At 43.6% G+C, this 13,025-nt stretch overlaps 1 protein-coding gene across 1 annotated transcript; it reads left to right on the top strand.

The window, feature by feature from the left end:
- The first annotated feature begins 5,435 nt into the window (after positions 1-5,435).
- On the top strand, positions 5,436-12,417 carry CCN3 (cellular communication network factor 3). The gene is made up of 5 exons (XM_059901338.1): positions 5,436-5,780; positions 5,872-6,097; positions 7,183-7,437; positions 8,755-8,969; positions 12,031-12,417. Exons 1-5 carry the CDS (start codon positions 5,697-5,699, stop codon positions 12,325-12,327), a joined length of 1,077 nt encoding a protein of 358 aa, XP_059757321.1. The 5' UTR covers positions 5,436-5,696; the 3' UTR covers positions 12,328-12,417.
- Positions 12,418-13,025: the final 608 nt, after the last annotated feature.

Genomic DNA, 13,025 nt, shown 5'->3' with positions numbered 1-13,025 from the left:
ACAAAATTTTTGGCCAACCCGTATATCCCTGTTCATACAATTTCTTGCTGATAGGTAGGGAAATGATAGATAGATAGATAGATAGATGATAGATGATAGATAGATAGATAGATATTTAAAAAAATAAACTCTAGAATTTGACATTTATATTCTTCTAAGAGTTGGCAACTGTGGTCCACTTTTCCAAATTTATTTTCCATGACCTCCCTCTGTTTCAGATAAATTAAACCACTCTTCATTTCCTGAACAAGTCCTGAATTTCCCCATCCTTATGCCTTTGTTCCACTGTTTCTGTTCAGCCTACATCTCCAGGTTTCAAAATCTTATCCATGCTTTATCCAACTTAATGTCATACAGTCTTCAAGGCAACATAGTTTAGTAAAAAGACAAACTGAACATGGAATTATAGATTTTCCAAACACTTTTTCTTTGGCCTCCATTACACCCATGTTCTCACAGCAAAGAAATGAATTTCATCATCCTTTATGCTCCTATGTTACTTTGCCTATGTTTATTTACAGGAATTACCACATTCTGCCTTATGCCTTAGCTATTTTTTTTTACTTCATTTTTCTACTAGGTTATAAAATCCTTGAAAAGACAAAACATCTTATTCATCTTTGATTCATGCCATGAAGTATAAAATAATTATCAATTCATGAATTGGATATTATGAATATTCACGTTGTCAAATGCAACACTGTTCTGTGGTCCTGCCTCTCCTAAAAGTCTATGTTTTCTTGCTAAGATTTCAGAGATTCGGTAGGAGAGGCTGCATAAGGTTTTTAATACTCTGAGATAGCATTTGGGAATAGGGACTCACCCAAAAAAGAATCTAATTTTTTTTCCTTTCTCCAGGAACAATCATTTGAAGCTATTCAGAGTTTTGCCTGTATTCGAGTGATACTACTTCCCTTCTCCTTCTTCACTTGGACACCGGCTTTTATGAGTTGGATCCACCATCACCCAATATGCAGCACTCCTGAGGCTTAGCTAACACGATGTCCTGCCCATATGTATGTGCCTTTGTTTCTGACACCAATTCCTGGTCTAAAGGATTCTAGGCCATGAAGCAGAACTGGTTTCATTCTACCCAGCTATTACAAGCCATACAGAAGTCACACAGAAAGAACTCCTGGTTGCCACTTTCTTCAGCTGGGCACAGGGAAGGGCAGGGCTAGTGCCAGGGGATTGAGAATGTGGTATGTAAATTGGTACACTTGATAGACTCCATTCCAGTTCAAAAAACTTTTAAAATAATTATTTAATTCCCCAAGAAGCTCACTTCCCTAGAAGGAGGTCATTTAGCAGTGGGAGAAATTAACTTACTTCTCAAATTTCTAGGTAAGTTATAGTTTGAATTTTTTACTTAAACTCCTACATTTTGGTTTTTTTTTTTAATAAGAAATGCACTAAAAAATAAATTTTAAAAATCTGGGCAATAGGAAGATGTTTCCAAAGAGGATAACATTAAATATTAAGTATATAATGTTCCCATCAGTGTTCCTTCTCTGCCCCTCATTGTTTCTCAAAAAGCAAGAAGTCAAGAGCTTTGTCAGAAAAGCAAGAGGGTTTGGTTGAAATTAGCCATATAACTGGACACCATGTAGGGCTGACCTGCCTAACATATAATCGGAATTACCTTGTGTTCTACCAACTCTCCGGGGCCCCAGAAAAGGGACCTATGAAGGAAATTCAGAAAAGAGCAACAAAATTAAGGAGCTGAGAGGCTGATTTATGAGGCACATTATGAGACCTAAGTGTCATGTGGCTTGGCTGAACAATGGCTGAATGAAGACGCAGTGAATGTCTATGAGCTTACAGAGAATGTAATCACCGAAGAAAGGAGAGAGATGGAGTTGTCCTGGGGTTGATAACACCATAGTCACTGCTTTTTATTGGTTTCATTTTTAATATGGGATTCTGTGCTTTATATTTCTCTTTCCTGCTACAGAAGCCACTGCCAATATATTTTAAATCTTTTATAATAATGAAAAAGATGAAACAACAACAATGGAAACCCTTGTAAAAGTTTACCTTTATAAAATGTAGGAAGTTCTCTAAATGTATTCTCTAAAGGTAGGAGCATTGACTGATAAGTCATAAGAATATAAATCCATTAACAGTCCATCTGAGATAGAGAGGGAGAAATGAGTCTCTGGTACCACATCTAGGGTAAAGGATAGGGAGGAGAGAAAGAAATGAAAGGGGAAAAGTGAATCCACCACAGTACTTGCACCTTCTAACCCAGTGGAGTCGCCATCTTGGTTGGTAGCCAAGACCAGTAACTCATGAAAAGTCGCTATTACGGGGTCCCCTAACTTCCCCAGAGACCTCAACTGACACATGGTTTATTTCAAATAGGAGATCACCAGCCTGTGTGCTATCCTTTAGACTCTGAGTGCATGGAAAGACTAAGAGAAGGTGTATGTCAGGGGCAGATGGGTGATGGCTGATAGGACCAACTTAGTCTCTACTGCCGCAGAGGAACAAGCAGCCTCCAGTTCTTTCTCACCTCATTGTATGCAAAGCGGTGACAAATGACAAAACTTCAAGTGAGGTTTGCAGTATCTTAAAAGGTCTAAAAACAAATGATCCATCCTTGAAATAGGTGTTGGGGGTATTATGGAGAATATGACCTGCTCCCTGTCCTCAAGGGCTCCCAGGCAGGAGAGGGAGACAGACACAGAAATAAGCTCATCATTATTCTTCAGTGAGTTAAGAGATAAAAGAGAAAAGCAAGGGATGCTGGGCCTTCAGAGAGAATGAAATCTATGCCAGCAGAGAGGATTCAAGAGACGGTGTCCTGGAGGTGGCAATGCAGGACCTGACATGATTGTCATCAGATGTCTTCATTTTCAATTTCCAATTGTTTTAATGTGGAGGTCCTTATCCTTTATAGCAGATGACAAAGTGGACATTCCTTCTGGGGTGACAAGGTCATAATGTAAGAAGTTTGGAGAACTTAAGGATGACACTTCCCTTAAACATTAGAAGCTGGTACATGGTGGGACAGACTGAGAAGCCGACACACAGAGAAGCAATAAAGATAGATAGAGGGATGGAGTCCTCACGGCTCCGAGGCCCTGATCTCAGTTGCCTCCCAGCCCTAGCGGCACCATTCCCATGCCATTATTATGTGAAATACCACAGCCTCTGTCCAATAAAGTCGTCTTTCTGGAACTAGCTCCAGTTTGGTTTTTATCACTTTCAGCAATCAAGAGACCTGAACGGCAGCACACTTTAGCAGTGACCAGACATCTTCCTTGTCTTAAAGTTACATTTCTACTCTCATCCTCCCCTTCTCCAAGAAGAGTCAGCCCAACCTCCATGCTGCCAACTTCTCCTTGTTCTGTCAATTCATACATTGAAAACTTGGCCTATAGTCTTGCCTCTCCAACAGTTGTGCTCCTAGTTGTTCCATATCAAGGTTTCCCAAGGCCAGCTCCCATTTCCAAGTACACTGAAGTGCTGTCTACCAAGAGCTTTCACCAGAAAATCCAACTGTGTGGACTGAGGGTTGGGTCCAAGAATGTATATTTTTCATATACAATGGACTATTACTCAGCTTTAAAAAAGAATGAAATAATGCCATTTGCAGCAACATAGATGGACCTAGAGATGATCATATTAAGTAAGTCAGACAGAGAAAGACAAATGTCATATGATATCACTTATATATGGAACTTAAAAAATGATACAAATGAACTTATTTACAAAACAGAAATAGATTCACAGACATAGAAAACAAACTTATGGTTACCAAAGAGGATAGCAGGGGGTCGGGAGATGGAGATAAATTAGGAGTTTGGGATTAACATATACACACTAGTATATATAAAATAGGTAAACAATAGGGACCTACTGTGTAGCACAGGGAACTATACTCAATATCTTGTAATAACCTATAATGGAAAATAATAACCCATATATGTAACTGAATCACTTTGCTGTGTGCTTGAAACTAAGACAACATTGTAAATTAACTATACCTCAATTTTTAAAAAACTCATTAAAAAAAGAATCTATATTTTTCAAAAATACACCCTGGTTGATTCTGATGTACAGCCAGGTGGAAGCATCACTAGACCAGATGGCCCAGGAAGCCCATCAATTTGAAGAGTATATTGAGTGTCCTCGACATGGCACAAATTAACTGTTCAATCTCTCACCAAGATTTACTGATCAGTCTGCTTTTCCTCAAAGAAAGCAGAATTCATGTAGGCTCGGAATTATGTAACAGCAGTTTTAAGCTGCTCAGAGAACTATACTGAAGGGCTTGGGATGACTTCGTGCCGGGAAGCCGGCATGGCAGGGGCAGACCTGGGCCCTTACATAAGCTGCCTTTGATTCCTTCACACTGGAGCTGGATGACCTAGAGGAAATTTGTTTCCTTTTAAAGCCTAGAGTTCCATCACAAGCCTGCATAATTTTTCTGCAAAGTGTCTTTCCAACACGACTACCCCCAAAGGAGCTGGATATAGTTATCCCAGAGGCAGCAGCGAAGTTGAAGTACAGGAGAGACATTTTTTTTAAAACCATCAAGCAGTGTCAACTTTGGAGCAAACTGCTCTCCTCCTCATGAGAGATGACAAGTGTTTCACAGCAGTCATTTTTGAAAGTAGGTGCCAGGTGGCAGAGGGATTTGATTGGCTGGAGTGTCAGCTCAGTAAAGCAAGTACCTTCCCCAGTCCTTCCTTCATTCGCTGAGGTTTTGACAGGGGCTGAGCTGAAGGGGACTTATAAACTCTCACAGGCTCTTGTATTCTGACATGTGCTGTTTCACAGGAGGCGTGACACCACTGGTGTTTCAAGGTTTTTCTCTACCAGGAAGAAAGTTTTTAGGTACCTCGGGCTCTTATATTTTTATTTCATTATGTTTTACTTGTATTTCTACTAAACCTGCAGAATCGGGGGTTTAAGAACCAGCGGAGCTTGCAATGGTTAAAGTCAAAAGAACTTTTTGCCTAAAGCATCATCCCCCATCCTCACTTGAAGACTTCTTCTACCTTCTGTTCCCCCCGCCCCGCCCCCAGCCACTCCTTTCTCCCTTCTGTTTCTCCTTTCCTCCCTCTCTCCCCTCCCCCTCTCTCAACACTCTCAAAGCGTGCCCTAAACGGTGACAAACTTGCATGTGCTTCCTTTATGACTAAACCCCTGGGCCTCTAGCCAACCCCTCACAGATGGTCCCAAATATCAGACACCCCTTTAGGGGAGCCCCACGTTTGCAACCCAGCTGGGAACGGCCAGGGTGGAGGAGAAGCGTGACGGGGAGTGGCGGTGTCTCAGTCCTGGGGGAAGGCGAAGCAGCTTCCAGGAGGAAACGGGCGTTTCCTTCCCACGCGCTCGGCGAAGCCCTGGGTCCTGGCCCTGGGCCTCCACCCAGCCCCTCCCGGCGCTCTGGGAAAAGCCAGTCGCTACACACAGGCACATGCAGGCCCCGGGGCCGCGCCCTAAGGAGAGCGGCACCCACGGCCAATTGCTATGGCAACTCCGGGGCTCGTTCCATTCCCCACCCCGCCGATCCCCCCGCCTCCTGCCTGAGCTGCAGCCAACCGGCTTGTGCGCGCCCCAGGAGCGCGCTATAAAACCTGCGCGGTGGCGCTGGGCAAGGGCGAGCCCGACCAGGAGCAGGGCGCGCAGAGCCAACCTCCGACCTGGAAAGCCCTGTGAAAGCGGCAGGAAAAAGCCTGAACATGCAGAGTGCGCAGAGCCTGCGTCTCGGTCCACCCGGTCAGTGCCTCTGCCTGGCTTTCCTGCTCCTCCATCTCCTGGGACAGGTGAGTGGCGCACTCGTCAGGTGCCTCTGGTTACTTTGCCTTCCAGGGTCCCTGCTAAGAAGTTTCTACTTCTGATCTCGCCCGCCCCCAGGTCCTTGCGACTCCGCGCTGTCCCTCCTCGTGCCCGGCTCCGTGCCCCAAGAAGCCGCCGACCTGCGCCCCCGGGGTGAGAGCCGTGCTGGACGACTGTTCCTGCTGCCTGGTGTGCGCCCGCCAGCGCGGCGAGAGCTGCTCCGTGATGCTGCCCTGCGAGGAAAGCCGCGGTCTCTTCTGCGACCGCAGAGCGGACCCCAGCGCCCAGACTGGCATCTGCATGGGTAACCCTGCCCCCTCCTCCGCTTGATCTCCTGTCCCTCAGCTAGCGGAGCTGCCCGCTCTTTCCTCTCCCCTTCCCCCGACTCCCGAGAGGGTGATGAGCAAATACTAACAGTGATGCCGTGGGTGATGTTTATGGAGCGCTGCGCGCCAGGGATGGGCTGGGGGCGCGTGGGGCTTTGCGGAGCGCCAGAAGCCAGGAGGGAAACCTGCCCGCGGAGGTGAGAAGCATTTGCCTCCCTAGAGAAGAATCTAGATAGACAGGGAGCAGAGCCGACTTAAGGGCCAGTGAAGTCATTTCCTTTGGAAGTTTCCAGGGGACGCTTGGGGGGTGATGGAAGCTTGGGCTTAACTCACAGTTCCCCCAGCTGTAGCCAGGCTGGTGTGTTTTCACACCTGTAATTGTCCTATTTGAGCCAAAGCAGCCACTACTCTCCTGGGCTGACTATGCAACAACCCCTGTCTGGGCCGTGAGTAAAATAAAAATGCAGACAGTCAGCCAATCCAGGATGGTGAAAAGGAATCAACTGGGGATCAATTTCCCACACGGTGCACCGTTTAGTTGGAGACCTGTCCCTGCCTCCCCGGAGAAGAGGGCTTGGAATAGCCTTTTAGTTTCTTCTCTGAACTAGTCATGATTTATTGTGCTGGAATGCCAAGGGATCCTAATGCCCTTCCGAATTTGACCAGTTAACCTGTTTGGAGACTATGAAGCGCACTTTCTTCTTTTTAATTCTGAGCTTCTGGAGTAGGAGAATCGAAGGAGGTTCTGGCGAAACGACTTTATCATTGGGAACAACAGCTGAGGGCCCTGGGGAATGTCACTTCACGGTTCTGCCCGTCTTTCCTCCTGCGTCAAATGAGTGGCGGGACTGGGTGTTCTTGAGCGTTTCTTCTTGCACCGGGAGGCCTCCGTGAGGACATCTCTCTGCTGGTGATGGGTCAGCAACCACATGGCCTCAACTAGAAAAAGAATGATTTGGGGCTTGGAACACGTGCTGTGGCTCTTATATAGCCTCTTCGATGCATTGTGTTCTTGATTTTCTCTCTCCCCTTCCCTCTCTGCCCTGCTTCCCCAACGTTCTAGCGATAGAAGGAGACAATTGTGTGTTCGATGGAGTCATCTACCAAAGTGGAGAGACCTTCCAGCCTAGCTGCAAATACCAGTGCGCCTGCCAAGATGGGCAGGTTGGTTGTGTGCCCCGCTGTGAAGAGGACCTGCTACTGCCCCAGCCTGACTGCCAAGCTCCGAGAAAAGTGAAAGTGCCTGGGGAGTGCTGTGAAAAGTGGATCTGTGACTCCAATGAGACGGGGACATTAGGGGACCTCCAAACCCTTCCAGGTAAGAAATCGAACATACCTGGAAATGATCACAGCACAGGAATAAGTGCAGGCAGGAAGCATGTATGCTCTTTGGGATCTGCAGTGAGAAACTGGCTTCAGTTTCTGGTCATTCAGTTGTGGAGTCCAGCTTGCCCACTAGATCAGACACATCACGTGTTGGAATCCCAGACAAGTGATTGAAGTACACGCAGTCTCTTCTGAAGAAGAATCACATCCCGTGGTTCTGTTGAGCCGTAGGAATGATTTTTCTTATTACATGACTGCCATTTGTATTTTAGTCTATTCCACTTGACCGTTGTTAACATTGCAAAGATGTGCTTTGACAACTTTATGCAAAACACGTAATTGATAGAGCTTCTATACTTGTGGCAAGTGTCAACTCCATGGGAACACCATTTAAGCCATTTGCAAAGGGCCTGGTGATGGCCCTTTTTTTTTTCTGGACTCTGTCAACTACCTATGCACTCTTAAGACCAGCTTCCCTAAAGAATGCCATCCCTGGACAGGTGTCACAGAGAAATGCCACCTTTCCAGGTGCTGCAGGAAGGATCAAGTGACACTTCAGGATCTTTGCTTTGCTTTTCCTTTAGTTTTGGCTTATAAAGGAAATGATTTTTTTTTGAAAAGTAAACATTCAAGATCCAGTAGAGAATATTTTAGAAGCCATTAATCAGCCAGATTATTTATACTGGCAGTACACAGAACTTTACAGTTTTTCTGAAGTCAGAAATTCTCAGCCATGCTTACAGATAGGAAAACTGCCATGTAAGGGAGGAGATGTGCCCTAGGCCATGCATATTAAGTGTTGAGACAGAACCGTCTGTCATCAAAGTCCCAGTGACTATATCCTACAACCCAAATAACCAATTCTACCTCCCTAAGGCAGAGCATTACCTCCATCACTATTTTGAGTTGGTTGGTTCTACTTACTCATCCAGTTACAATTTTTTCATTATCCTTTCTCTGGACAAAATCACACATTGAAAACATTATGGTTTATGGAATGGTTTTTGATGCTATACTGTGCTATATTCTTAAAACTACTAAGCTTCTCAAAGACAGGTTCTCCTAAACTTCTTATGAACAAATCGGACAGTCATTCCACAAAGATTTCTTGAAGGCCAACCATGTGCCAGGCATTGTGCTACCTGTTAGGGGTTTATAAATACAGAGATCCAGGTCTGCCCCCTGAGAACACCTGAGTTGCACAGGTACCGAATTGGATGAGATGCTCTTCCTAATGATGGTTGAAAGGACCGCTTTGCCATCCCCACATTTTACTCAGTAACACTGTCCTTATTTCAACATCCCATAGCCTACAGAACAGAAGCCACTCTAGGAGTTGCAGTCTCCGACTCAGGTATCAACTGCATTGAGCAGACCACAGAGTGGAGTGCGTGTTCCAAGAGTTGTGGCATGGGTTTTTCCACCCGGGTCACCAACAGGAATCCACATTGCGAGATGGTGAAGCAGACCCGGCTCTGCTCGGTGCGGCCCTGTGACCAAGAGCACAAGCAGCCGACAGATAAGGTATGAGCCTGGGAGGAGCCCCCACCACAGAGGAGGTGGCCTTGCCTCGCTGGGGCCTGTGTTTTATTTTTTGTTGTTGTTCTTGTTTTTCTTATAAGGCAAGGAATAGTGACTTTATTCAGAAAGCCAGCAGACCGAGAAGATGGCGGACTAGTGTCCCCAGAAACCATCTTAACGGGGTCTGGATGCCAGTTTCTTTTATAGAACAGAGAGGGGGAGGAGGTGAGGAAATAAAGTAAAAAGGCCATTGATTTTGCAAAATATCTCCTGGCTTGGCCAGTATCAGGGAGGGGATATGTTAATTTCTTCTTTTCTGCAGGCATTCACAGGTGGGCAGGGTCAGATTGTCTCCCTGTGAGCTGAACAAAGGCACTTTAGTTTAACATTCAGACAGAGGGGCAGGGTTCCCTGAGGCAGGCCATTATGTATGATTTTAAAAACAAAAGCAACAAAAAGCAAAGCTTAAAGTAAAAGAAACAGATCCAACATGGAGTCAGATTTTGCTCTTCCCTGTTACAATTCCCCACTGTCTTGTCCATTCCACAGTCCTGTGGAAAAGGGGGCAATGACCATTCTAACTGCTTCTTGCTGTGTCTTGTCAGATGGATCTTTCTGAGAATGTCCACCATTGGTGCCAGTTGTTCCAAATGTTGAGATTTGTCTTCTTTTGTTCCTCTATGAATGGATGTCTGGGAATTATTTTCTGTATTTCAAAAAGCCTAGTATGACTAGTACATTTGCCAGCATAAGGCTATCTGTGCCAAATAAAATAGCACATTTCTTTCCTTTTTTGCTGGAATGATATCAACTCAGTGTGTTAATGCTGAGTACAAGGCATGCAGATCAGAAGCTCTGATTGGTTCCTGATGACATCACAAGCCTTGTTAACAGAGTCCTAGGTCAGATAAATGCAGTACCCAAATCAAACTCGTATATGGACCCTTGTACAAACCTAAGGCCAAAATAAAACCGTCCCTAACAATGAACGATTTACATATCTCTCCACTGAGGCAATATCATCTCATGCTTAAGGGTGCAACTCTGGAGCCAGACAGCCTGGCTTTAAATCTTGGCTTCCCACATGAACTAGCTGTGGGATCTTGGGTGATTTTCTTAACCTTTAAGACTCAGTTCTTTCCCCTATATAACAGAGACATTAACAATACCTACCTCAGAGTTGTCATGAGGATCAAATAGAATGCATTTGCAAAGTGCTGGGCATAGATTACTCTGTTAACATAAATATCATTACCTAATATTAACCATCATTTCTATTTATTGATAAAGTAAGAGTCTCTAGTGGTTGCATTGTTATATGGCTACTTAGCTGTATGACTTTTTGAGGTCCATTCTAACTTTATGCTTCTTCCACCAATTTAGAAAGAGCACCTAGAAACACCTTCTTCTCTGTTTCTGTCCTTCCCTCTGTCTCTCTCTCTCTCTCTCTCTCTCACACACACACACACACACACACACACACATACATATACACACACACACAGATATTGCAGACCTTGTACCTTTTTGTGGATATTGGCAAAAATATACACTAAACATTAAATATTAAAAAGGAAAAAACAAGAAGCCTTTAAATATTGTCAAGTACACAGTAACTTGCTTATTAAATAAGCCATTTCCATGTCATGAGTTTAAAATTTTGCTTTTTCTATTGTTTCTTTTTCCAAAATTCATATTTTTCTTGTCCCTTGCACCAAGTTTAATATTGGGAGATATTATATTTAAGACATTTATTTATAGTGTGTGTATATATATATATATATGTATATATATATATATATTTCATTAAGGGGCCAGAAATTTGTTTGGAATCTAGGGAAATGCCAGCCTAATAATCGTTACTTCCTTATCACCAAAAGATTCTTAAATGTGAGATGGTGCTTCTCAAAGCACCAGTGATCCCCAGACCAGCATCATCATCTAAGAACTTGTTAGAAATGCAAATTATGGGGGCTCACATCAAACCTACTGAATCAGAAACTCTGGGTGTAAGGCCCAACAATGTGTGTTTTAACAAACCCTCTAGATGATTCTGATGTACTCTTACTTATTAAAGTTTGAGAGCTACCAATTTTAGAGAATTCCAAGTCTCATCACTCCACAAGCTGTGGATTACAACTAGGAAGGTGAAAAGCAGTGGAAAATTGTGACAAATTAGGTGAAGAAATCTAGGTGGGAAATTAACATATCATCAATGTCTTACTGAATTATCAATACTGGGGTTCCTCTTCAACTCTTACCAATGGAATGTTGAATAAATTCTCCTCTTACCATGCCTTCATGGAAACTAACCTTAAATCCCACTGTCTTAGACTTTCCTGAGGTCACAGTGTAATAGAAGGAACGGGCTTTGTGTCAGACAAATTCAGGTTCTAGATGTTTTCTGATCACTTTGGCCTCTGAGACTACGTTTACTCATCTATAAAACTTGGACAGTTGTTCTTTATGTGAATAACTGCTCCTTGTATGAGTGAATGTTCCTAATAAGGTTAAGTAAGTTAATGTCTGAAAGATATTTGAAATATTAATAGGCCTGCAGTGATGCCATATTTATTCCATTTCTCTTTATAACACCTAAGAATGTATTGGGCTAATAACAACGCCAAAGCCTATTTATGGTGGTTTGAAAAAAATAGGTTTCTTTATCATACATATGCTTTCATCTTCATGCTTATGCCACATGGTCAAAAGATGGTTATATACAATTAGGCATGATTTCCACATTCTAGATAGGAAGGCAAATGAATGCAGGAAGCGATTAAGAACTGTACCCATCTGAAGGGCAAAGGATTTCCCAGAATCCCTTGGTTTATGTATCACTGGCCAGAACTTGGCCACAAGGCCATTGCAAGCTCCCAGATATTCTGGGGAAGAATATACTTGTAGTGGACCACATTACTCAAACAAAATTAACATTCTGTTAGCAAAGAAGAAAGAGCAACAGATTTTGGGTAGGCAACTAGCAAGTTATTCCGTGTGCCTAGACCGATCCCTCGGAGGAACGATGGCCGTTTCATGCATCACTCCTTTTCTTCTTTCTTAGAAAGGGAAAAAGTGTCTCCGCACCACCAAGTCACTCAAAGCCATCCACCTGCAGTTTGAGAACTGCACGAGCCTATACACCTACAAGCCCAGGTTCTGCGGTGTCTGCAGCGATGGCCGATGCTGTACCCCACACAACACCAAAACCATCCAGGTGGAGTTCCAGTGCTCCCCAGGGCAGATCCTCAAGAAACCAGTGATGGTCATCGGGACCTGCACCTGTCACAACAACTGTCCTCATAACAATGCGTCTTTCCTCCAAGACTTAAAGCCAAACACCAGCAGAGGAGAAATGTAATGTGTCCCCTAGGAAGCCCACCTACAGAGGCAACCTATAGCCACCCACTAGCAAATGACTATAAGAAAAATTACAAAGAATTATTATCCACATCTGCGTCCCATGTATTTTCTGTGGTCATGTGAGGTCAGTTATGTCTGTCTTTTTTTCATGAAAGATATGATTAACTGTAAACTTGGAATCAAGGTAAGCTCAGGATAGTGCTTAGGGATGACATTCTTTTGTGCTGTTTACTACACATGAAAATTTCTGTAAATTTCAGAAATCAGATATATGTCTTACTGTGTACACTGTATCACATTACACTCATTTTGTTATACACTAGTGAAATTTCAAGAAAAGGTCACAGTAATGAATGACACGGTGAAATCCAAGGTCATACTGAGGGTGTCATCATACAAATATTTCACCATAGATTGAGATTTGACCTAAGGGTTCTCTGTGGAGCACTCTTTTTGAGTAGCTCAACTCTGAACTTCAAATTCCAAGATCCGAGGAAACATATAGCTCTTCAACACGAAATCTAGAGATTATTAATTTTCTGTGTACATAGAAAACAAGCTGTATCTACAGTAATGGAACGCTTCTTCATTAAGTGCACTGGTGTCATAAATTGGCTCCATTTCAGACAAGTTGACTCCTTTCCAAAAGAAAGAAGCTAAACAGAAAACTCTCCCTTATACATAGATGACCAGCCT

Source organism: Balaenoptera ricei, chromosome 17, assembly GCF_028023285.1.
Source record: "Balaenoptera ricei isolate mBalRic1 chromosome 17, mBalRic1.hap2, whole genome shotgun sequence".
Taxonomy (NCBI): domain Eukaryota; kingdom Metazoa; phylum Chordata; class Mammalia; order Artiodactyla; family Balaenopteridae; genus Balaenoptera; species Balaenoptera ricei.
This window is presented reverse-complemented; position numbering and strand designations above follow the sequence as displayed.